The sequence below is a fragment of the Aethina tumida genome, chromosome 5, assembly GCF_024364675.1.
Source record: "Aethina tumida isolate Nest 87 chromosome 5, icAetTumi1.1, whole genome shotgun sequence".
Lineage (NCBI taxonomy): Eukaryota > Metazoa > Arthropoda > Insecta > Coleoptera > Nitidulidae > Aethina > Aethina tumida.
Window position 1 is genome coordinate 16,067,807 of NC_065439.1, and position 24,647 is coordinate 16,092,453.

General features: G+C 31.9%; 6 protein-coding genes across 10 annotated transcripts; 3 read left to right on the forward strand and 3 right to left on the reverse strand.

Annotated features, from left to right (window-relative positions):
* Positions 1-25: 25 nt before the first annotated feature.
* On the reverse strand, positions 26-1,326 carry LOC109601582 (proteasome activator complex subunit 3). 2 transcript variants are annotated; one of them, XM_020017826.2, is made up of 4 exons: positions 1,259-1,326; positions 539-871; positions 330-483; positions 26-277 (listed from the first exon to the last, which is right to left on the reverse strand). In XM_020017826.2, exons 2-4 carry the CDS (start codon positions 827-829, stop codon positions 66-68), a joined length of 657 nt encoding a protein of 218 aa, XP_019873385.1. In that variant the 5' UTR covers positions 830-871; positions 1,259-1,326; the 3' UTR covers positions 26-65. The 2 variants fall into 2 exon arrangements, with proteins under 2 accessions (XP_019873385.1, XP_019873384.1); XM_020017825.2 differs by lacking the exon at positions 1,259-1,326 and having other exon boundaries at positions 539-970.
* A 588-nt stretch (positions 1,327-1,914) lies between these two features.
* LOC109601577 (proteasome activator complex subunit 3-like) lies at positions 1,915-3,313 on the reverse strand. Of its 2 annotated transcripts, none has more exons than XM_020017820.2 (4): positions 3,165-3,313; positions 2,554-2,904; positions 2,341-2,494; positions 1,915-2,287 (listed from the first exon to the last, which is right to left on the reverse strand). In XM_020017820.2, the coding sequence occupies exons 1-4, from the start codon at positions 3,180-3,182 to the stop codon at positions 2,079-2,081; spliced, it is 732 nt and encodes a 243-aa protein (XP_019873379.1). In that variant the 5' UTR covers positions 3,183-3,313; the 3' UTR covers positions 1,915-2,078. The 2 variants fall into 2 exon arrangements, with proteins under 2 accessions (XP_019873379.1, XP_019873378.1); XM_020017819.2 differs by lacking the exon at positions 3,165-3,313 and adding an exon at positions 2,955-3,103.
* Positions 3,314-3,459: 146 nt separating this feature from the next.
* On the forward strand, positions 3,460-4,772 carry LOC109601580 (pyridoxine/pyridoxamine 5'-phosphate oxidase). 2 transcript variants are annotated; one of them, XM_049967430.1, is made up of 6 exons: positions 3,460-3,719; positions 3,780-3,868; positions 3,922-4,078; positions 4,130-4,229; positions 4,282-4,335; positions 4,387-4,772. In XM_049967430.1, the coding sequence occupies exons 2-6, from the start codon at positions 3,856-3,858 to the stop codon at positions 4,744-4,746; spliced, it is 684 nt and encodes a 227-aa protein (XP_049823387.1). In that variant the 5' UTR covers positions 3,460-3,719; positions 3,780-3,855; the 3' UTR covers positions 4,747-4,772. The 2 variants fall into 2 exon arrangements, with proteins under 2 accessions (XP_049823387.1, XP_019873381.2); XM_020017822.2 differs by having other exon boundaries at positions 3,460-3,705.
* A 112-nt stretch (positions 4,773-4,884) lies between these two features.
* On the forward strand, positions 4,885-6,073 carry LOC109601579 (pyridoxine/pyridoxamine 5'-phosphate oxidase). The gene is made up of 5 exons (XM_020017821.2): positions 4,885-5,172; positions 5,235-5,391; positions 5,442-5,541; positions 5,591-5,644; positions 5,694-6,073. The coding sequence occupies exons 1-5, from the start codon at positions 5,160-5,162 to the stop codon at positions 6,048-6,050; spliced, it is 681 nt and encodes a 226-aa protein (XP_019873380.1). The 5' UTR covers positions 4,885-5,159; the 3' UTR covers positions 6,051-6,073.
* LOC109601568 (histidine protein methyltransferase 1 homolog) lies at positions 6,063-7,085 on the reverse strand. 2 transcript variants are annotated; one of them, XM_020017809.2, is made up of 3 exons: positions 6,723-7,080; positions 6,514-6,674; positions 6,063-6,457 (listed from the first exon to the last, which is right to left on the reverse strand). In XM_020017809.2, exons 1-3 carry the CDS (start codon positions 7,015-7,017, stop codon positions 6,065-6,067), a joined length of 849 nt encoding a protein of 282 aa, XP_019873368.1. In that variant the 5' UTR covers positions 7,018-7,080; the 3' UTR covers positions 6,063-6,064. The 2 variants fall into 2 exon arrangements, with proteins under 2 accessions (XP_019873368.1, XP_049823386.1); XM_049967429.1 differs by having other exon boundaries at positions 6,304-6,457; positions 6,509-6,674; positions 6,723-7,085.
* Positions 7,086-17,284: 10,199 nt separating this feature from the next.
* Positions 17,285-21,148, forward strand: LOC109601574 (tyrosine decarboxylase-like). Its single transcript, XM_020017815.2, has 2 exons — positions 17,285-17,660; positions 19,478-21,148. The coding sequence occupies exons 1-2, from the start codon at positions 17,346-17,348 to the stop codon at positions 20,945-20,947; spliced, it is 1,785 nt and encodes a 594-aa protein (XP_019873374.2). The 5' UTR covers positions 17,285-17,345; the 3' UTR covers positions 20,948-21,148.
* Positions 21,149-24,647: the final 3,499 nt, after the last annotated feature.

A 24,647-nucleotide genomic window follows, 5' to 3' on the forward strand; every position in this document is an offset into this window, starting at 1 on the left:
AGGGCGCAATAAAAATACGGCGAAATAAATCAAAAGAATTTATTTAGAAAATTGAACACAAATCATCAGTCATATAAAGTTTGACTGTTATTTAAAGTTTTTGGTGCTTTGATCCTATCAATGTTTTTTGATATAACATCATAGAGATAACAATAATGATTTCTAATTGCGTAAGCTACCTGTTGAAATGCAATATAATCAGTTTCATCTCTCACCCTAATTTTATAACGGTAATCCTCAATGTGTGGATGTTCCTGTGACTGTTTAAGCAATTTTGCTGAAAAAATTAACATAGAAATTAGCACAACTTAATCAATATAATAATATACCTCTTGAATTATAATAGGTATTAATCCTATTAAAAAATGAGTCTGCTTCATTATGAATATAGGTCAACACATATAAAATTGTCTTTTGAATTAGAAACGATAAGTTACCTCCACCTTGTATTTTTGGTATGTTTATTGCGACCCATATTTTAATCTGCGAACAATTTAAATGGGGTAATAATATAATAAAATATAGAACATTTTTTTACCACATCCGATTCGGCCAAAAGGTTTTGAATATGTGGCTTCAAATTTTCAATAAGATCAGTAACATGTTTATTACCAATCGTAGTCTTATCCGCTTCTTCTGCAAGTGCCGGAACGTTATCGCCATCACCAACATCATTCGCTTGCACTTCTTCATGGATATGACTGTAATGACCGATTTTGAATTGGGCCGTACTTAGAAGGTCGTTCATTGCCAATATTGTTCGAATCATACCGATATCAATCAATTCTTGAGCTCGCTGAGATATGTCATTCATGTCCTCAGTTTCCATATTGAATTTTAATCAATTTTAATGATTGGGAGCGAAGGAAAACTGAAACACGTAATCGGCTGCAGCAACTGAAATTTGTTTTCACAACGGAGTCGTCATGGAGTTCTGTTTGGAAACGTACAGCCAACTAGATCAATCAAAGGATCTAGTTCACTGAAGTTCTATGACTGAACGTCATACGGTAATAAAGGGAGTCGCATTTGCATGACACGAACTCCAAAGTGATTTCAGAAAGAAAGGACCAATTTCAATAACATCCATTAAATTAGGATTGAACAATCTTGCTCACTGTTACCACTGCGCAAATAAGTGTCCTTTCAAATGAAAAAAATTAATTTTAAACGAGTATTTGCTTCTTAAGTCACTAAATAAAAAAGATTATCCAATCGTAATTGTTATGAATAGATAAATATCATAATTAGTGCTAACCTATTATTCCATGTCCATTCCTCTTCTTCAAAAAACCTGCTGAGCTGTTGTAGCTCTTTTTCGAGATTAACTAACCTCTTCTGAGGTAGCTCTTTGACGTAACTCTGTTTATTCCGATACTCAAAAAGCTCATCATAGCCATTATACGTCAATTTATTCCAAATGCCTCAAGATTAGTGAACTTGAGTAAAAGTTACATATCACTAAATTGTTAATTGCAAAAAACTGTATAAAGCATAATTCATGAGTTGCATCAATCAAAATATTTTCATTACAGGCCGAATAGTAACACTGGTAGACCTAGTATTAATGTAATTAAAAGGTAACTCAAAAACTATGCAAATACAAAACATCAATTTTTGAAATTTAATTTGAGGGCTGCATTTACTTCAGAAGAAAAATTAGATTTCCAAACTTTGTGCACCTATTTTAGAAACGTCTTGTTTCATTTTCTGTTTTACTCTATAATGAATTTCAGAGATTAATGAAAAATTATACGAAATACAAGAAATTTAATCATCTTCGGAGTCATTGTAATAACGCAAATCCGCATTTATTTAAGACGATAAATTCGTGTCTGTTCTGTGAAGTTATCATTGCAGTGTCAAAGAAATGGTTTTCTCACACAATGATAAGTTAAAATAAAACAGATGATATATAAATAATTGGCAACTATTTATTACGAAAATACTTTCTTATTTTAACCAACAAAATCATACAGCTCTGAATTAAAAAATCATACAGTTGTGAATTAAAAAATCTTTAAAATTATTTTAGTTTTATTTGTAAGTGTCAAATTGATCAATTAGAAAATGACTAATCAATACAAAGATTCAGCGGCGTTAGACGATCTGGGCTTCTTGATTTTGTCCAAATTCTTTATAACAATATCGTGTAGAGCGCAGTATCTGTTTCTGATTTCGGATAACACAAGCCATAAACTCAAGTATTCCTTTTCATCCAGTTCCTGCACCGCCCTGCGGTAGTCGTCTATGTGCGGATACTTCGCCACTTTTGAAATCAATTTTCCTGCAACCGAAACAAACGTGAACATGCAAGTCTGGTAAGAATAACTGATGTACCTCTGGAGATGAAGTATCTGGAAATTTGGTCAAAGAAAGCGGCCGCTTCCGATTCGACAGACTGAACTTCCGCCAGCGTGTCTTCCTGGATTGAGACGCCAAAGTTGTTGCCATCTTCTATTTTGGGGATCATAAATGATATCCACATTTTCATCTGTAAGCACAAATTAAAGATAAATAAAGGTGTTGATGAAAACAATGGAGAATATTAACCAAGTTTGAGTCCTCAACAAGTCTTCTGATGTGTGGCTTGACACTCTCAACAAGTTCAACCAGGTTTTTGTTAGTGGGCACAGATCCTGTGGGCAGTATCTGGACTTTGTTGCCTGTTTGTGAAATACTGTTGTCATATTTTGTCTTTTTGCTAGGCGGCGAATCTGAGTGGCTGTTCAGTAGTATGGGGTCTGGTACTGGGATGTTTATGTCTTGGTGTATGTCCGCGAAACGTCGGTTCTTAAACTGTTGTGTTTCCAATATCGCATTCAGTTTAACGATCGTCTCCGGGAAACCCTTGAGCACGAGCTCCTCCGCTTGCTTCTTCAAGCCCTCCTTGTACTCCTGCACCTGCGGACATATTACGTTAACGGATGTGAAAAAACGGCGGAAAAAACTACTTTTATGAAGCTGGGTGTGTTTGAATAAATGTCTGCTTGTGTTTCTTGCGACGGGACAGCGCTCATAACTGAGAATTTGGGATGGAAAACAAATGTCAGGACAAACAAAAGTGTTTGTCACATTGACGTTAACAAGCCGCAACAAGAAAAACGTGTTTTGCGTTGTGTCAGTTAATTGACTCGATGGCGGTGTGCGAACGGGCAACTTACCTTCGTTGCCTCGGACATAATTGGTTACACGATTATAAACACACAACACACATACAAAACGTATACGATTTCAGGCCGAACTTTTTTCACTTAACCTAGAACAATTTCATCGGACTGTCCGCCATGTACTGCGCTGCCTTGGCGTTGGCAGCACTGGAATCTTTTAATTGAGTCATTCTGGGTTTTTAAATGTAAAAACAAACGATGAAAATTAAATGTTTATTTAAATTTATGCAATAATTGATTATATTTTTCTGTATAGTTTTAAATTGTTCACTTAGAATTAATTGATTCCTGGTTTTATTGGTAGTAATAAAATAAACATAATGTTTCACACACAGACCACTGGAATCAATATTTTCTTGATATAATTATAATTTTATTGTTTTTCTAACAGCTTATAAGCTTATTTAATCTATTAAGATAATGCTTGGTGTAAAATGGATTGCCTACCTATAATCGTATCTATAGCTCACTCAGTTCTAGTGAATGCACGTAGCCTGTGAGTAAATAATTATCCATGCTCCATTGGTAGATGCTGGTAAATATTTTTTCGTATGACGCATTATAATCTTATTATTCTAATATATTATTATAAATTAAGTTATTTTTCAGATATATTTGTCATCCTATTTACTATTATCACAAAATCATCATCATTAAAAGTTGTTTTACAATAATATAAACAACAATGAATATTGGGGGTAATTACATAATTACAACAATTGAATATTGATCTAATTTATCCGTCTTTTAGGTATGAGAACAGAGTACAACCACAGGGAAAATTTATTCCTGGAAAAGGACATTGAAGTTAAAGATCCATATGTACTTTTTGAAAAATGGTTCAGTTTAGTCAAAAACGATCCCAGAACTGTTGAGCCAAATGCTATGTGCTTAGCAACAGCCAACAAGTAATTATATTTAACTTGTATTATATTTTTTACCACAAATAATTGTTTTAGGGATGGTTGTCCTTCAGCCAGATTTGTCCTTTTGAAAGGTTACAACAGGGATGGATTCAGATTTTTTACCCATTACACCAGCAGAAAAGGACAGGAAATGGTATTTATTTAAATATTATCAAACAGTTATTTAAAAATGTCTGTATTTTAAGGCTGAAAACCCCAATGTGGCTCTTACATTCTACTGGGAACATTTTAGCAGATCTGTATGTGATTTACATTACTAATGTGTGCATTTTATTACATTAATTTTTTAGGTGAGGATTGAAGGTATTGCAGAAAAGTTGCCTTTCTCAGAGGCAGACAAGTATTTCAGCTCAAGACCTTATCAAAGTCAAATTGGTGCCTTGGTTAGTGACCAGAGTAAACCAATTGAGAGCAGAGATGTTATGTCAGACAAAGAAAAGGTTTTGAAGGAGAAATACAAAGAGGGGGAAGTACCCAGACCGCAATTCTGGGGTGGTTACAATGTGAGACCTCACACAATAGAATTCTGGCAAGGGCAAACTGACAGGATACATGATAGAATTAGGTTTCAGTTGAAAGAAAAAAATATAGATGATAAATTTGTTAATGAGGGTGAAAATGGTTGGGTATATCAGAGATTAGGACCTTAAATATAAATCTAACATTATCAATGTAATTTTGTTTCAAAATTTTCCTTTTCCCTCCTTTGTCACATTGTAATCAGATTACGAACGAATTATTCAACGTCAAGAGCTTGGAATGAATATGTTCTTTAATTTTGCAAAGAAATAATTGAAGTTGATTTCAAGAGACTGTTTAAATTAATTTTATAGTACTACCTGCATAAAGCACGTAGCTCGTAAACCAAAAATACTTAAGTAAATATTAAATATTAAGATAAGTAAGTATCTTAATTGACGTAGTCTGATTAAATATTATTATAGTATTTAAGTTTTTTATATAATACATCTTTCCATTAGGATATAATTATTTCAACTAATTTAAAAACAACTAGAAATCATTATCATTAAGAGTCATTTGATTTGCAGTTATATAAATAACCATGGACATTGGCGGTAATTACATAACTAATACAATAAATACAATCAAATATTCACATAATAAATTTTTCTTTTAGGTAGAGGAAACGACAACAACTCTAGGGAAAATGTATTCCTGGAAGAAGATATTAAATTTAAAGATCCATTCGCACTTTTCGAAGAATGGTTCACTTTGGTCAAAAACGACCCTAGAACTTTTGAACCAAATGCGATGTGTTTATCAACAGTCAACAAGTAATTAAATAACATTTCGTTGATTGTTTACCGTATAATGATTGCTTTAGGGATGGTTATCCTTCAGCCAGATTCGTTCTTTTAAAGGGCTACAACAATGACGGATTCAGATTTTTCACTCACTACACCAGCAGGAAAGGACAAGAAATGGTAGTCATTTAAATAATATCAAGAGTTTATTTAAAATGTTATTTTATAGGCGGAAAACCCCAATGTGGCTCTTACATTCTACTGGGAACATTTTCGCAGATCTGTATGTAACTGATTTAACTTCTGAATGATTTTTTCAAACATTATTTTAGGTGAGGATTGAAGGTGTTGCAGAAAGGTTGCCTTTTTCAGAGGCAGATAATTATTTCAAGACAAGACCTTATCAAAGTCAAATTGGTGCTTTAGTAAGTGACCAAAGTAAACCAATTGAAAGCAGAGATGTTATGACTGAGAAAAAGAAGACTTTGATGGAAAAATACAAAGGGGAGGCACCTAGACCTCCACTGTGGGGTGGCTACAACGTGAGACCTCACACAATAGAATTCTGGCAAAGTCAAACTGACAAGTTACATGATAGAATTAGGTTTCAGTTGAAAGAAAAGAACCTAGATGATAAATATGTAAATGAGGGCGAAAATGGTTGGGTATATCAGAGATTAGCGCCGTAAATAAAACAATAATTTCATTGCAATTTTATTTCCAAAATTTCCCTTTTCACTCCTTTATCACAGTGCCAGCAGGTGTTGTAAATAAATTGTTCACTATCCAGAGCTTCTTGAAATGATGATATTCCTCCTCCTACGCCAAAATAATGCGATTTTGCGGCCAAATAAATAGTCCCAGTTGGTTTCAAAAGGTTCTTAAATACATTTATTAATTTTGGATAGCTGTCAGGGTTGTAAATTGTTTCACTGGTGAAAATGTAGTCGAATTTTTCATCTTCAGACAATGCTAATAGGTCTACAAAGGAATTCCAATCTCCAGAATAAAACTTTACTTTATTCACATCTCTATTGAATCTGTGTGCATTTAAAAATATGTTTGGGATAGTTATGTACCTTAACACTTCTTCATTCTAAAATAATGGATATCATTATATGTGCTTTTATAAATAACAGGTATATACATTACATAATCTTGCAAGCAACATTCAGATCCCTGCAAAAATGTAACAAGTCCAACTATTCCAGAACCACAGCCTAAATCTAATACATTTTTGCCTTCAAACTCCAACTTTTCACTACTTATATAATCCAATAAGTCATATGTACACTCCCATATTTTTAACCCCCCTACAAAAATATAAAAACTATACAAAATTACCAGACATTATCCATTACCTTCGTATATTGCTGTAATAAGATCAGAGTGATTTTGTTCTGCACTGATCACAGAAAAGTTCTCCTGTTTGTTTTGTAAATATCTCAACACATCAGTGGATGCTAAATATTCAATTTCGATGTTGTTAAATATAATTGTGTTGCTTTTGTTGGAGTTTATTATTGTGTTTATTGGTTCTAAATGTCCAGGCAGGATTTGTCTGCTCTTGTTCCATTGAATGGTGGTGCTTTCAGAATTTGTTACATTTCTATCGTTTTCTTCCGATATGTCCTGATTAAAATTAAATTTAAACATTTTTGAAAATTTAAATTAAATTGGAATTTCAAAAACAAACATAACCATACTTTTCTGACATGCTATGATACTTTAGAACTACGTGGCCTGGTAGTTCTAATGCCTTACGTTGGAACGTTTAAGCTATTCGGAAATGGGTTTACGAGGGGTAAGCAAATGGTTGTGAAATTATTTACTAATCCAATTGCTACGAAGTAGAATAAAGTATAAGAAATTAATACAGTTTATATGTAATAAATATGATGGTATTAAATGCACCAAAAAAAAAAATTTTAATTAAATCTACAATTGAGTAATTAATAAATATATTTTTAATCAATAAATGTGTACATAAATAACTTATACTAATGTATAATATAATAATTAACATTTGTAATACTAATGGACAACATTTATAAAATATAATTATATAAATTTCTTGTTGGAATGCGGATTACGTTGTTCCAAACCGTGAACGTGAACTCACACAGGTACAAATAGCAAATTCACGTGAAATATAACACATTTTGTTTAAACAAACCCGTTATCCATTAGTCACATTAAACCTATTGTCTGGCGTTAGAACGTCAATTTGCAGTCCGGTACCGGATTTCCTTTTGGCCAGATTTCGGGATTACCTATCCGCATTGATCAGGTGTCGATCGATTTCGAATCCGTGACATTGATTTATTTGCACGTAGGTTACCGAAACCGACGGGGAATTTTTAGATCAATGACATCCTCTCTAACATTTACACGTAACAGGTCCGTGGTGAAAGATTTGACGTAATTTTTGTCATTGTTACAATTGCAAAGAGTTAATTCATTCACGTTACTGTTTGAAACATGCTTTCAATTTACCTTTTCAACTTTTAACTTTGAAACAACATAACTTTCTTTCAAATATATATTATTCAAAGAAATAATTAACAATGGTTTCTTAACGTTCTAGAAGTAAATTGATGCCACAAGAAGAAAAATCCGGATTCTTAGAAATGTAGAAAGGTTCAATTTTTTAACCTCTTCAGATGTAAACCGAATAATTTATAAAAAATGGAGAATGACGAAAATAAATAATAATTACATGAAAAATATATGGGATGGATGAAGTAAAACTTTCTATTTAACATTTTGATGCCTCCTTTCAGTCTCTAATGCAACACTGCCTTGCTTGGACGTAAGTAAGAACTTTTTTCTATTGACTAGCTCGTCTACTTCAGTTTTTCATGAAGTGGGTCAATTATTAAAAATTAAACTGTCACATTGATGGTCTGGGCCCTTTGTAGGTAGTTCCACGTGCAGTCCACTAAACAGTGCCGGAAATCTTCATCATAATCGTAATGGTCTACCAGGTTTAGCTATTAACCAGATCATCGAGAATTGTCTGAATGAAACCACTTTTCGTCGCATGTAACAATACGAGAAATTCCAAACGCCTAATTTTATCTCTCCTAATTTATGTAAAATTCATTTTTACAATTTTTTGATTGCCTCTTTCCAAACACAATTTTAATAAAATTCATTTTACAAAACCTCTTTCTAATGATTAATACATTGTACTTAAATAAAAAAAAACCAAAAATGGTTTAAATACAATATAGGACTAAATAAATCTACTTGTTACAAGTATTTATAATTGTAACATGGTGAAACAGCATAAATACAATTAGTGATTATGTCATCATGTCATACCTACTTGATTTAGTTTGTATGTATGAAAACTCTCCTCAAACAACAACTTTACGATACATATCAAATGTAACCATGATTAGACCAAAGGTTGGGGAAAACTCTTTTTGAAATTGAAATTTGAGGATGTGTTTATTTCTAAAAAATAGAAAAATATTTTATATTTGATTATTTTCTTGACCAGAAAAATATTTTATTTTGGATTATTTTCTTGACCATCTATTTTAGAAATATCTTGTATGTAGTTTAATAAAAAAATATATAATTCCAAAATTTATTCAAATAAATCATAAACCAAAGACGTAAATTACTCTTCTCAGTACCTAAATCTTGATTGGGAAATTGATGGATTTTTATAAAACAGGTAAAGTTTAAAAAGATAAAAAAATCGACTCAATAATAAATCAACAATAAGCCGTTCTTCTAGGGAACTCGATTCACGGAAACTTCTTCAAATTATTTTTTATAGCACGTATAAAAGTGTCTTGATTGGAAAATGGTTACTTTTTTTTTAAAAGACAGGTATAAAGTAAAAACACAAAAAGTCGACTCAGTAAAACATCAACAATAAGTTGCTCTTCTGGGGAACGCGGTTCACGGAAGCTCGGGCTATTAATAGAACTGAAGTGCACTTTCGGGAAGTTGTGATAGTTCGTGTGAAGAAAAAAACGGTTAAACACCTCATTAGCACGACAAACCGCCCGAGATTTCGTCGACGCAAACGAATGTTAACGCGACGTTGGGGGGATTCTCAAATGGTATGTCACCGCGTCACTTACATATTTTTAATCGCCATTTATCTTGTAACGATAATATAAATATAAAACGACTAATCTAAGTATAGAATCTGATCATGAATAATTCATTGTTTGTATACGCAAATTAATTGCTTACAGGGATTTCTCTTTCGATTGATCGGTCCGTATGTGTGGATTCGAACGACCGGATTTAAAAACCGGAACCGGTTTTTGTGATTGCAGAGGTGAAATGAATGAATGCTGCACTTTTTTCTGTTGTTTACAACGCGATTAAAAAAACATTATACGTAGCAGATTTTCTAAAACTTAATGGTTGTTTTAGTAATTACTATTATGGCAGTTGAATTTAATAATTTTTACTAGGAAAGAGCAGAAAAATAAATAAATAATAATACCAATGAAAATAAAACAATAAAAGATTTATTGTCACTGGTAATTGAAAATTATGCGTGTAGTTCAAATAGTGGAACTATTTTAGTGGAATATGTGGTTTATTAAATATTCAGGGGAATTTTTACGTTTGTAATATATTATATATTTCAATTACTGCAACGTTGGGAATAACGCAACATAAAACAATATGTAAATTTTTTAGAATTACAATAAATATGATAATTGTATATGATTTAACAAGAGAATTATGAAGCAGGAATACAATAATAAATAAATGATAATCAATAAATAATTTATGGTTATTAAAAGTGTGTAGTAGAAAATAAAAATCCCCTTTATTTTACCAAAGATATTTAATTCACATGAGCTTAATTTTTTTTAAGAAATATTACATAATCGGTACATTTAATAATAAAATTAGTTCAAAGCATTTCTTTAGAAAGGTGAATAAATTATGCATCAAACGGTACTTAATTAGTATCGATTGAAAGAAAAATAACTGTGCTATAGAAAGTTCAAATTTCATGCACTTTTTTTTCAGTCACTTTCGCTATTTGTGCAATTTTTTACAACAAATAATTCTAATATTACATTTTTAACATTTTTAAACTTTAGTTTAGTCAATTAGAAGTATTTTAATCCCTAGTATTCCAAAATCAGATAAGAAATTGAGACAGAAATATTGAAATTGAATGCTAAATTTCTATATTTTATCCACTAAAATTGTGTAAAAAACTCGGATCTCCTCGTATAAGAAAGCCTTAGTCCATCATCATTTGCACATCTCTGAAGCTGCTTTCTTCATTATATTTCATTCATATGTTAGTGGAACCTTTTATCTTGTTTAAAAGTTTCATGGGTCGAAAACCAAATGTGTGAATAGAAAATGAATCTTTATTGTCTTATTTGAATCTAGAAATAAATATTTTGGTAGGAATATGTTTTGGAATAAATGAAACTCATATCCAAAAGTTTTTTGATGAAATTGTCGAAATTTCCTCCGTGATTTGTCTTAATATTTTGCGAGGATCTTTGAAGAAGAGCCTTAATAATGGAACCCGCTTGAAATACGTTACTCTGGACGATTCGTGGAACACCTCGTCTGGATCAGACCCCGACTCAACGGTCATCATTGAACAACTCAACTCTATGTCCAACTGTGAAAAGTACAGATTTTTATTCTTCCAGCCAGTGAGCATGAACCCTTGTCCACTTCAATAGGTCGTGGATCAAATAAAAGTATCACAATGTCTTTTATAAATAAAAACTTAGATTTGCCAAACGTTTCCGTAATTTAACTGGAGCGATACAAGCTCCTGTAGCCTTTTCTAGCTGACCAGTCAGTTGCGAGGAGGATGATGTAGCTCTCTACTGACAATCAATCGCAAATTTTAGTTTTCATTTGCTATAGTTTTCTTGGTCTACCACTCCTTGGTCATTCTGAAGAAGCACTATTTTGTGCATTTGTGTATATATTATACTATATTTTTTTAACTTTCAACATGGAAATATTGGGTTCTAGACACCTTTAAAAATGCTCTCCAAAGATGAGTTTTAATTTTGATAGGAAGGTTCTCCTCATCTCAGTTTTCCATTTTTTCTTCAGTCCCATATGGCAAAATCCATATCTCGTCATTACTTGCTCGCATATAAAATTTTAGTTTACATTTTTTATAAGAAATTGAACGCTCTACAAAAAAGGTATCTTATAATTTTTTCATAACTCGTTCCGTTTACGAGATATCGAAAGTCAAAGTTTGAAGAATATAATAAAAATTGTCCCAAAAACTTCTGTAGTCTTTTCTAGCTGATCATGATGTAGCTCCCTACTGACAATCAATTACAAATATTAGTTTTCATTTGCTATAGTTTTCTTGGTCTACCACTCCTTGGTCATTCTGGAGAAGTATCATTTTGATAAAATCGATTACACACGCAAGAAATAAAATTGTGCAACACTGAGACTGCCTGACATTTCTATGGTCTGATTGATCTCAGTTTCGAACATTCCCATTGTTCTACCTCTCTTATCTGGAGATAATTTTCGTCTAGGTGTAATTTTACGAAGACATTTCTAAATGCACATTGCATTAACTTCTTTAAAACGCATAAAGTTTTATATAATAGCATTTATTTTTAACTTCCAACATTGAAAAATTGGTTCCTAGACACCTTTAAAAATGCTCTCCAAAGATGAGCTCTTAATCTCAGTTTTCCATTTTTTCTTCAGACCCATATGGCAAAATCCATATCTCGTCATTACTTGCTCGTTTACATTTTTTATAAGAAATTAAACGCTCTACAAAAGAGGTATCTTATAATTTTTTCATAACTCGTTTCGTTTACAAGATATCGAAAGTCAAAGTTTGAAGAATATAATAAAAATTGTCCCAAAAACTTCTGTAGCCTTTTCTAGCTGATCATGATGTAGCTTCCTACTGACAATCAATTGCAAATATTAGTTTTCATTTGCTATAGTTTTCTTGGTCTACCACTTCGTGGTCATTCTGAAGAAGTATCATTTTAATAAAATCGATTACACAAGCAAGAAATAAAATTGTGCAACACTGAGACTGCCTGACATTTCTATGGTCTGATTGATCTCAGTTTCGAACATTCCCATGGTTCTACCCCTCTTATCTGGAGATAATTTTCGTCTAGGTGTAATTTTACGAAGACATTTCGTCAAATATCTATGCAAATATTAGTGTAATTAATCATAAACTAAATGCACATTGTATTAACTTCTTTAAAACGCATAAAGTTTTATATAATAGTATTTATTTTTAACTTCCAACATTGAAAAATTGATTCCTAGTCACCTTTAAAAATGCTCTCCAAAGATGAGCTCTTAATCTCAGTTGTCCATTTTTTATTTAGACCCATATGGAAAAATCCATATCTCGTCATTACTTGCTCGCACATAAAATTTCAGTTTACAGTACAGTAAGAATTTGAACGCTCTACAAAAAAGGTATCTTATAATTTTTTCATAACACTTACCGTTTACAAGATATCGGAGGTCAACGTTTGAAGAATATAGTAAAAATTGTCCCAAAAACTTGTTAAATTAAAAATATGCCATCATCGAAGTAAATGCTTCAAATGAAAAAAGAAGAATATGATTTCTGGTTTCAGGGCACCTGAATCACCCCCAAAAAAATGTAAGACCTGTAATTTGTAAGTCACTGTTGTTTCTAATCCACGACCCATAATAGAAATTTCATTTTCAGAATGTCAATAAAACTATACTACAATTCCTGCTACACTCAATAAAAACAGCTGTTAAATTTCGCCTTCGCGGTCAATAAATTGATCCACGCAAGTTGTAACATCGAAAAACTATTTATAACCGAAAATACCAGAACTACAACAAACCCATAACGCATAACATTGTGTAATTTGCGAAACCGTAGAAATCTAAGAGATCATCACATGCGTCACGTGATGGTGAATCCCCAGTATTTCGCAGACATGAAAGCAGTTCTTTATTATAGTTATTAGGAAAGCCCGCTATCAAGTTCACGCAGCGAAGCTACCTGATGATTGTCGAGTGCGGACAGGAAAAAAAAAAGGTAAACAAACCGTTGCGAGCAGTAATGCGGTTTTAATGACCGGCCACTTCGCAGGAGTAGTCCGGATCGGATTTTCCACGTCTAATCAGTAAAATGTAAATGTCGCAATTATCGGCGAATGCGAACTGTTTAATAAATGTCAAAGAGGGAAAAAACGGTCGCGTTCGTTGCCGTTGACATGGAAGAGATCGAACAAGATTTCAAAGTCTGAGGTTCGTGACATAAATATCGATGGACTTTAAGCTAGATTCTTTTTTCTGCACGGTCATTGTGACCCGGTAAAAGAATATTGCGGCGTGTTGCGAACTCTTACCTGAGTTATTAGGGTCCAAAGATTAGAAAATTCCCCTAAAAAATTACGCAATTATTTTACTAATTATAATTAGTTGTGAAATGTTAATGGTACCGCACAGCACTATTAAAATTTTGCGAGAAATTAATTTTTTGAATTTATAACGTTGGCTAAAATTAGCGTTTGGAATTCCTGGAATTTATCGTTAAACAATTAAGCGTGAGTGTTTTATATTGAAAAAATCGTTGAAATTACATACCTATTTCCAAATATAAAACTTCTAAAAATAGAATTGAATATAAAAATATATTTAATTTGAATTTTATATGCTTTTGAATAAAATATCTTGTGGATGCAAAATTGTACCTAATTTGCCAATTGAAAATAATAAAATGGAGGAAATATATTAATATTAATAATAAATATACATTTATAAATAACCTAATTTAGAACCTATTTTTAACATCAATAATATATTTTTAATTAAATCTTGTAAGTCTATCATATCCATTTTATGAATATTTTAAATGGAAAATTATAAAAGGGAAAAAAAATATTTTTGTATTTCTTCTAAATTTTGTAAAAAAATTACTTGCAAAACCTTTTTTCTATTTGATGAATGTAATAATATTTTTTTAATTAAATCTTGGGAGCCAGTCATATTCATTTTATAAGTATTCTAATTGGATATTTAAAAATCACGTAAATCAAGAATATTTCTTGTCATATATTTTTGTTCCAACATTTTCTTTAATATTTAAGGAAGATATCTGTTTTTAAAATCAATAATCTATTTTTAATTAAATTGTGAAAGTCTGTCTGTTTGTTTGTAAAACCTATTTTAATATTGGAATAATGTGTCAATTTTTAAAATCCATAATAATTTTTTAAATTTTGGAAGCCATTTTATATGTAGTCCAAGTGGTGGATGTTTAAGAAATTTTAAAAGTCCGTCACATCCATTTTATTAATATTTTAAATAGAAATCTACAAACCAAAGAAAATAAAAATTATGTTTGTGGATTTTCTAAACATTATAAAGAAAATTTTATTTGTAAAAACTATTTTAAATCCATAATAATTTTTAATTGAGTCTTGAAAGCCTGTCATATTCATTTTATAAATATTCCAATTGGATATCTAAGAAACCAAGAAAATCAGTTTACATTGTAAAGAAAATTTTATTTGTAAAACCTATTTTAATATTTGAAGAATGTATGAATTTTTAAAATTCATAATAATTTTTTAATTTAATTTTGGAAGCCAGTCATTTTATAAGTAGTCCAATTGGCTGTTTAAGAAACCAAGAAAATGTCATAAATATTTCCTATATTTTTTTAAATATTGCAAAGAAAATTTTGTATGCGACATTTTCTTCAATATTAAATAAATATGTCTATTTTTATATCAATAATATTTTTTTATTCTTAGTTTTAAGTCTTGAAAGTCTGCCATACCTCTCTCATAAATATTAAATTAAATAGAAAACTATAAAATCAAAGAAAATAAAATAATTTTTGTTAAACCTATTTTACTATTTTATGTGTATAATTTTTAAAATCCATAATAATTTTTTTATTAAATATTGGGAGCCAGTCATATTCATTTTATAAATATTCCAATTGGATATTTAAAACCAAGAAAATCAAAAATATTTCTTGTCATTTTTCTAAATATTGTAAAGAAAATTCTGGTTCCAACATTTTCTTTACTTTTTAATGAATATTTTTAAAATCAATAATATTTTTTAAATAAAATCTTGAATAAATGAATATTTTTAATTGAAAACTATAAAATCAAGGAAAATAAATGCTATTTTTGTAGAGTAAATAATAAAAAATTATGATTTTTTCTTTTTTTTTTAATTTTCAAATTTGTTATTTGTGTTGAAAGATGATAATTACAAACCATCGTGTCTCATCCATTTCCGGTGTATAACATTCAATAAAATTAAGTTTAAATTACAAAAAGCTATAATAGTTTTATGATTTTTTCTCTCCCTCTCTTTTAATATATATATATATATATATATATATATATATATATATATATATATATATATATATATAACACAATAACGACAAACCTCTTACTCTCATACATATCCGGTATATAACATTAAATTATATTATGCTCATAAGTTATAAAAAGTCAATCACAAATAATTATTAAAATTTTTATGATTTTTTCTCTTTCTAAACTTTCCTCAACACCTCTCATTTACTTCTGGTATATAACATATAATTATATTATTAAGTTTAAGTTACAAAAGTGACAATTCTTTTGTGTTTTTTCTCTCCCTCTATCTCAATATATTTATTATCTGTGCTGAAATACAATAACGTCAAACCTCCTTCTCTCATACATATCCGGTATATAACATTCAATTATTAAGCTCATAAATTACAAATAATTATTAAAATTTTTATTTTATGATTTTTTTTATTTTAACATCTCTCAATGTATTTATTATCTGTGTTGAAAGGTGATAATGAGAAATCTTCTCTTATTCACTTCCGGTTTATAACATTCACTTATATTGAGCTTAAGTTTCAGAATTGATTTTATTCTTAAATATTGGGAGCCAGACATATTCATTAAATCAAGAAAATCAAAAATATTTCTTGTCATTTTTCTAAGTATTATAAAGAAAATTTTGGTTCCAACATTTTCTTTACTATTTAATGAATATTTTAAAAATCAATAATATTTTTTAATTAAATCTTGAATGAATATTCTAAATTGAAAACTATAATATTATTTAATATTGTAAAGAGAATTTTGTTCGTACCACCTATTTTAATTTTTCATGAATGAAATCTTGGAGGTCTATGATATGCATTTTAAAAACATTCTAATTGGCTATCTAAGAAACCAAAAAGTTCAAAAATATTTCGTTTCATTTTTTAAAACGTTTTTAAAAAAAATGGTTTCAGAGTCTAATTTAATACATATTTGAGTTTTTAAAATCTGAAAATATAAAAAACCAAGAAAAATTAAAATATTTATTGTGATTTTATTAAATATTGTAAATTTTATTTAGTATTTTATTTATCCTGATTTCTCAAGGTAATTCAAATATTTGATGAATGTGTCTAAAATTAAGTTAAATTAAGTTTTTGTAAATAAATAATAAATATAAAGTAACTGATCTTGGAAGTCTGTCACGACTATTTTATAAATATTCCAATTGGAAATCTACAAAAATAGTTTTAAAAATAGAAAGTTGTTAGTAATTTGTCATTGTCCTATATTGTTTATACAACAGATTCAAAATCACACAACAAAGAATTAATGTTATTATTACCTAATCCTCTAATTAAAACAATCAGATGCGATTCAAAAAACCCTAATCAACAGATCGTACCATTAAAAACCCATCAAGCATTCCATCGCGCAGTTTACGTCTAGAAATCCCAGATTGGCGCACTTTTTTCCTTTGCATCAGATGTGGCAGGAACAAATCCGCGTGCCCCTCTTGATGATGGTAGGGGGCTCCGAGCCGCGGCACGCTCCTACTATATATTTCTGACTCATCGCCACACGATTTCATTCACTGCGCCAACTTTGCGAGTGTTCAAACGTGCTTTTGTGAATTAGTTCTTAGCGTTAATCGAATCGAGAAAATAATATATAAAAAAAATGGACGTGGAAGAGTTCAGGACACACGGCAAGGAAATGGTGGACTACATCTGCTCCTACATGTCGAACCTTAACAGTTACCGCGTCACTCCGGACGTTCAGCCGGGCTATCTGAAGAAACTGATACCGACGGAAGCGCCTCAAGAACCGGAGGCCTGGGACGACATAATGGACGACGTGAACAAGAAGATCATGCCCGGCATCACGCACTGGCAACATCCACGTTTCCACGCTTATTTTCCCAGTGGAAACTCCTATCCGTCCATTCTTGCCGACATGCTCTCAGATGCCATCGGATGCATCGGTTTCTCATGGGTAAGTTTTTTGTTTTTTCCCAAATTCGGGCTCACCTTACGAAGAGTTTTTATTAAACTGGATCAAAGACATTCGTTAAACATGTTTTTTGGGTTACGGTGTGATTTCCAAGTAATTTAATTTTATGCTAAACAGTTTCGTTTTACACTTGATGTTTACCAAACTTATTTAGATTTACAACGTTAAATATTTATATCTTGAATTTGTGCAACGGTGTCTGTCTCAAAATATAATTTTCCACGTGTTGAGACACAGCAACGATAAACCACCTTCTCTCACCCACATCCGGTTATGTAACATTCAATTATATTAACCACATGAATAAAAAAATCAGTTAAGTAAATTATAAAAAAATATGATTTTTTCTCTTTTTTATTTTTCTTAATATATTTGTTAATTGTGTTGAAAGATGATAATTACAAACCACCGTGTCTCATTCACTTCCGGTGTATAATATTCAAGTTTAAATTACTAAATGTTATAATACTTTTATGATTTTTTCTCTCCCTCTCTTTTAATATATAGTATCTGTGCTGAAACACAATAACGACAAACCTCTTTCTCTCATACATGCCCGGTATATAACATTCATAAGTTATAAAAAATCAATTACAAATGATTATTAAAATTTTTATGACTTTTTCTCTCTCTAAACTTTCCTTAACACGTTTTATCTGTGTTGAAAGATGATAATGAAAAATCAACCACCTTCTCTCATTTACTTCCGGTTTTTTTTTTTTTTTTTTTGGGGGACAGAGAGGGGAAAGTGTAAACCCCCCTCCGGGCACCGATCCGGAGATCATAACCAATTGGAAACCATATGTGCTAGCACATATGGGGGAAAGGGCGTATATATACATATACGGGTGAAGTTGAACCAGAAGACGGGACTGACAAAGATGCCAGCCCCCTGTCAACTGGTTCCAGAAGAACAAGCCCAATCTGAGGAAGGTCCTAGAACCTCCCTGGGTGAGGATTGGGCTTGCAGTTGATCCGTCGGCCTCCCGCCACCACTGGCTAGTGGAGCGGGACTGCCCGATAAAAGTCCACTTCCGGTATATAACATACAATTATATTATTAAGTTTAAGTTACAACAGTGGTAATACTTTTGAGTTTTTTATCTCCCTCTAACTTAATATATTTTTTATTTGTCCTAAAACACAATAACGTCAAACCTCCTTCTCTCATACATATCCGGTACATAACATTCAATTATATTAAGCTCATAAATTACAAAAAAATCAGTTACAAATAATTATTAAAGTTTTTATGATTTTTTTCTTTTAACATCTTTGAGTATATGTATTATTTGTGTTTATTATTTGTGTTGAAAGGTGATAATGACAAATCAATCATTTTCTTTCATTCACTTCCGGTTTATAATATTCACTTTAAGTTTAAGTTATAGAAATTATTTTTTATGATTTATTCTCTCCCTCTCTCGTAATATATTTGCTGTGATGCATTTTACATATCTTATATACCACTAAACTAACAGAAAGTTAAATAACATACATTTTATTGTTATTAGAGCAATATATAGACCATTTGTTTCTCTTGTGGTTGTGGGCATACCTTTCTGATAAAATCATAACTTGTGACGTTCCTTCAATGAGTAATTATAATATTTATTATTATTGTTGTACCAGCAAAAAACAACAAATAAATTACCAATTACCATCAATAACAAACCATAAATGTAATTCATAACATCCCGGAGATCAACCGTTTAATTGACTTACTGTACGGCTTCTTAATACCATTAAAACTCTATTTTTATATCTCAAACACTAATAAAAAATCATTTTCGTTACAGGCCGCAAGTCCCGCATGCACAGAATTGGAAACCATCGTAATGGATTGGCTGGGTAAAGCTATCGGCCTGCCCAACGACTTCATCACATCCGCCAACGGCAGCACCGGAGGCGGCGTCATCCAAACATCGGCCAGCGAGTGCGTGCTGGTGAGCATGCTGGCCGCCCGCAACCAAGCCATCCAACACCTCAAAACCAACAGCCCCGAAGTGGAGGACAGCGCCTTCCTGCCCAAACTCGTCGGCTATTGTTCGCAGGAGGCGCATTCGTGCGTCGAAAAGGCGGCCAAGATCCTCCTGGTGAAGATACGAATACTCGAGCCGGACGAGAACGGCGGCCTGGACGGGGACGCGTTGAAGGACGCGATGGAAAAGGACAAGGAGAACGGCCTGATACCGTTCTTCGTGTCGACGATCCTGGGCTCGACGTCCAGTTGTTCGTTCGACAATTTGCAGGAGATCGGGCCGATTTGCAAGGCCGAGCCGTGCGTGTGGTTGCACGTGGACGCGGCGTACGCCGGCAACGCGTTCATATGTCCGGAGCTGAAGCAGTACCTGGCCGGCATCGAGTACGCGGACTCCTTCAACACGAATCCCAACAAGTGGTTGTTGGTGAACTTTGACTGTTCGTGCCTGTGGGTTAGGTGCAGGATGCGGCTGACCTCCGCCCTGGTCGTCGATCCTCTGTACCTCCAACACGCCAACTCGGACGAAGCCATCGATTACCGTCACTGGGGCATCCCGTTGAGCAGGAGGTTCAGGGCTTTGAAACTGTGGTTCGTCATCAGGAAGTACGGATTGTCGGGGCTCAGGGAGTACATAAGGAACCACATCAAGTTGGCCAAGCACTTCGCCACTTTGGTGGAGAAGGATCACAGGTTCGAAGTGGTGAACAACGTCAGGTTAGGGTTGGTGTGCTTCAGACTCAAGGGGCCGGACACCTTCAACCAGAACCTGCTGGCTGTGATCAACGCTTCGGGCAAACTCCACATGATTCCCTCGATGGTTAAAGGCAAATACATAATAAGGTTTTGTGTGACGGCGGAGAACGCGACCCAAGATGACGTGGAATACGCGTGGAAGGTCATAACTGAACACGCCAACGAGCTGTTGACGGTCAAAAAAATTGGAAGGGGTATTCGCCCTCCACTTACCAGACAAGAATCCAAACGGCTATCCTTCACCAGAAGCATATCGAAAGAAATGTATAAGAGATCCAAGAGCAAAACCAACCTCCACGATGGAGCTACACCAATCCTGGTCGCCGACAGTGATGAAGAAGAAGTTGCTGCAAGGAATTCAGATGATATTCTCGACGCCATAACAAGTTCCGGCAGCGAAACTGATTGTAAAGAACCTAAAGAGACGGAGTGTAGCAAAGAACCTGAATGTGAGGGCGAGGATATGTTTGCCAAGGAGATCACGGAGATGAGGAACAAGAGTAATAAAGAAATAAAGTGTAACGGGGTGTAAGACTGATTGGGGGATACTAATTGTGATGTACATTTCTTGTAAATATTCCATGTCGTTCCTTTTTTAACCACATTTTCAGTATTATTAGTGTTAAGGTCTCGCATTTAGCATTATATCTATTGTTATTGTACTTAATTTTTAAAACCGATACTCTTCTATTAAGGCTTATATGCCTTGTTAATAAATATAATGTTTTTACATAATCTTTGAGTTTTATTTACAAAAAAATATATAACTCCAAAGCACATTGCACTTAATTTTTCTATGATTTATAAGATAAAAAGATTTTATCACAGTTTTATTGAATTTTATTTCCATATTTAAATGACATAACCATAACAAAATAATAAAAAAAGTAAATAAAAATAATTGGAGAACAATTCTGCAGCATACCAGTTTATTCCGTGACAACAATTATGGTATTGTTCACGTGCAAAATTTAATTATTCAAAAAATAAACAAATGGAAAGCAGTTAAATAATCAAAGTCATTTCGAGTGTTTGTATGGTCAGGGTCGCCAGTTTTTTACATAACTTATTCGAAAACGATCTCGTTGAATCCTTCTAATTATAATAACAATGGGAACGTTGTGATTCGTGACTGAGATCCTCAGGAGATTCACGTGTTGGAAAGTCCGAAAAACAGGAAGAACCAACTAATAATTTAGCACAAAGATAAAAAACGACAAGAGCAAATTTGTGTGTGTAATTATGATTGTTAATGGTCGGAACTGTGATGATGTCATAAAGGTAAAAAGTTTGGTGATTGAAAGCTGGGTCAACTTGGATTGTTCTCGGAATTGCTGATGATTATGTGCTAAAAATTGATTTATTATGTCAATAAACTTGTTGTTGATCGATGAACTAAACTATCATCTCTTGTTGTTGCAAAAAATTTATTCTGATGGTTAAATTACACACAATAAAGTTCTGTACGGTGAAACACTTTCTACATGTTTAGAAATGTTGCTTTGCAATGTTTGCAAGTGGAAATTTTTCCATTCATTAATTTATACATGAGTAATAATTTTTTACAAGGAATACACTTCTTCGAATTTAAAAATAAACCACAAAAATGTATTTTTATCAGTTTTATTAATCAGTCTGCCACTAATTACTTAATATTATGTTGGAAATAATTTTTACGACCTCAATCAACGGTCCAATGAAAACATAAATCAAACGATTGATTAGCACGGATCCAAACAAAACGAAAATTTATTTTGCTTTAGATTTATTGACGTTCCGATAGATTTTTTCAACTCCCACAGGTCCATTAATTTGTCCGCAGCATAATAAAGTCTTCGGTCATCCGTGAGATAAACGTTTTCCCACATTAGTGTTAATAGTTGGCAAATATTTGAACAGGTTCTGCGTATTTGAATTTTAAACGTAATTGCCCGGCGAAAAGTGCACGTTTGAGATTTCACTAGCTCAGAAACAGACACAAAGGTACGACTTCAGGTGTTCCAATGACGTAATGAACGTAACCCACACGCTGCCGGTTTTCTTATCTCGTTTCAGTTCTTCAATGACACAAATTTGCGAGACGTTGACGTAAATTGAATTAACGCAAATTCTCGACACTCCTTTAAACACTTATTCAATCCTTGAGCCGAAATGTTGCCTTCGTTTTTACGGGGGGGTTGTTTCTAAGTAAATTATTTATTTATCGGTTATTGATTGAAAACAGAATCAATTATTAATTGAAGAATTGCACGCCCATAATTTCAATTCGATGTAATTTATCAGTGTGTGACGGATAATGTTAAGTATTAATAATAATTTTCCGTATAACCTTCGATTTTTTAGTTATCAACGAAAGTTTGCAGCCTAAATCAATTTTTGTTGATTATAATTATTAATTTATATGTATATTAAACGATGATAAGGCATAAAATCCAACCAGTGAAACTATTAATCATTGTTTTACAGTCAGGAACTCGTTTATGAAACGTTGCCTCATTGAAAAGTCGATTTTTAACATTGTTATTGCTTAATTTTCTCGACCCAATTTGATAACGACTATCCAATTTCAATTACGTGTCGAATCGACTAAATTTTTCCGGCTTCAATTATAAATACCACGCGAATTAAGCCCCCGAAAAACAAATATAGCCCACACCGTGTGGGCCTTTGAAAATCGAAGACAACATCGGATTTAGCTCAACTGTTGACAGGCTCGATGCATATAAACATCGATTGTGGACATAAACACCAACTCAAATAAACAAAGGCACCTCAAAAAGTTTGTTTTTAGATTAATTGTTTGTTGAACGTACGGCATGTCAACGAGGTGTTAATGTGCTAGAAAATATTATCCATGGATTTGATGGAAGTTTCTTGTTGTCGCTTACTTTACGTTATCTATTTCCGTCATGTTTTTTGCACATTAGTTTTGTCCAGAATTGAAAAATATCTAATAATTTAGAGGTTTAATATTAACATAATTACAAATTGAGGTTTTCTCATTTTATCATATCTACTTTATTTTATATTATATAAAAATCATTTTAACATTCTTCAAAAATTAAAACTGACTGAATTATAGGTATGTATTTTAGAATAATACACACCAGATTTGAAATCAATTGGACAAAAGTTAAGGAAATAGGAGAAAAACAATTTTCAAGTGATTTCCATCTAACAACAATTTCTGTACATTATTTTGGTGGCATTTATCTGTTACAGATACAAACTTAATTACAAATTGAGGTTATGAAAATCATTTCAATATTCTTCAAACATTAAAACTGAAACTCAAAAACTGTTGTGATAATCAAAATTAATGAACAGAAATTTTTTCTTTTAAATTGTGTAATGAATATGAATATTAATTTAATAGTTTTAAAAAATATTCAGTGTCATAGAAAACTAGAAGAGAAAGGGAGGAGGACCCTCCAGAATCTTCACTACTGTGTGATTATGGAAAAAGTTTATTAGACTGGATTATAAATATGTATATTAGAATAATACACATCAAATTTGAAAACAATTGGACAAAAAGTTAGGGAAATATGAGAAAAAACAATTTTCAAGAAAGTTGAAGTGATTTTCGAATAACAACAATTTTTGTACATTAGTTTGGTGACATTTATTTGTTGCAGATACAAACATAATTACAAATTGAGGTTGTCTCATTTTATCATATCTACTTTACTTTTTATTATATGAAAATCATTTTAACATTCTTCAGGCATTAAAACTGAAATTCAAAAACAGTTATAGTAATCAAAATTAGTGAACAGAACTTTTTTCTTTGAAATTGTGTCATGAATATGAATATTAATTTTATAGTTTTAAAAATTATTCAGTGGCATAAATAATGGGGGGAGAAAGAGAGGAGGACCCTCCAGAATCTTCACTACTGTGTCATTATGGAAAAAGTTTATTAGACTGAATTATAAATATGTATATTAGAATAATACACATCAAATTTGAAAACAATTGGACAAAAAGTTAGGGAAATATGAGAAAAAACAATTTTCAAGAAAGTTGAAGTGATTTTCGACTAACAACAATTTTTGTACATTAGTTTGGTGACATTTATTTGTTGCAGATACAAACATAATTACAAATTGTGGTTGTCTCATTTTATCATATCTACTTTACTTTTTATTATATGAAAATCATTTTAACATTCTTCAGGCATTAAAACTGAAATTCAAAAACAGTTATAGTAATCAAAATTAGTGAACAGA

Excerpts from the sequence above, each read along its gene's own strand:
- LOC109601568 (XM_020017809.2), bottom strand. The coding sequence starts at position 7,017 with ATGTTTAAATTTAATTTTAATCAGGACATATCGGAAGAAAACGATAGA. Across the intron at positions 6,675-6,722 it reads TATTACAGCAATATACGAAG|GGGGGTTAAAAATATGGGAG; the intron begins GTAATGGATAAT and ends ATATTTTTGTAG. Across the intron at positions 6,458-6,513 it reads AATGTTGCTTGCAAGATTAT|AATGAAGAAGTGTTAAGGTA; the intron begins GTAATGTATATA and ends CCATTATTTTAG.
- LOC109601579 (XM_020017821.2), top strand. Across the intron at positions 5,392-5,441 it reads TGTTTATCAACAGTCAACAA|GGATGGTTATCCTTCAGCCA; the intron begins GTAATTAAATAA and ends TGATTGCTTTAG. Across the intron at positions 5,542-5,590 it reads GCAGGAAAGGACAAGAAATG|GCGGAAAACCCCAATGTGGC; the intron begins GTAGTCATTTAA and ends GTTATTTTATAG.
- LOC109601577 (XM_020017819.2), bottom strand. The coding sequence starts at position 3,020 with ATGAGCGCTGTCCCGTCGCAAGAAACACAAGCAGACATTTATTCAAAC. Across the intron at positions 2,905-2,954 it reads ACACACCCAGCTTCATAAAA|GTGCAGGAGTACAAGGAGGG; the intron begins GTAGTTTTTTCC and ends ATATGTCCGCAG. Across the intron at positions 2,495-2,553 it reads TTGTTGAGGACTCAAACTTG|ATGAAAATGTGGATATCATT; the intron begins GTTAATATTCTC and ends TTGTGCTTACAG.
- LOC109601580 (XM_049967430.1), top strand. Across the intron at positions 4,079-4,129 it reads TGCTTAGCAACAGCCAACAA|GGATGGTTGTCCTTCAGCCA; the intron begins GTAATTATATTT and ends TAATTGTTTTAG. Across the intron at positions 4,230-4,281 it reads GCAGAAAAGGACAGGAAATG|GCTGAAAACCCCAATGTGGC; the intron begins GTATTTATTTAA and ends CTGTATTTTAAG.
- LOC109601574 (XM_020017815.2), top strand. The coding sequence starts at position 17,346 with ATGGACGTGGAAGAGTTCAGGACACACGGCAAGGAAATGGTGGACTAC. Across the intron at positions 17,661-19,477 it reads GATGCATCGGTTTCTCATGG|GCCGCAAGTCCCGCATGCAC; the intron begins GTAAGTTTTTTG and ends TTTTCGTTACAG.
- LOC109601582 (XM_020017826.2), bottom strand. The coding sequence starts at position 829 with ATGGAAACTGAGGACATGAATGACATATCTCAGCGAGCTCAAGAATTG. Across the intron at positions 484-538 it reads TTTTGGCCGAATCGGATGTG|ATTAAAATATGGGTCGCAAT; the intron begins GTAAAAAAATGT and ends AATTGTTCGCAG. Across the intron at positions 278-329 it reads TACCTATTATAATTCAAGAG|CAAAATTGCTTAAACAGTCA; the intron begins GTATATTATTAT and ends TAATTTTTTCAG.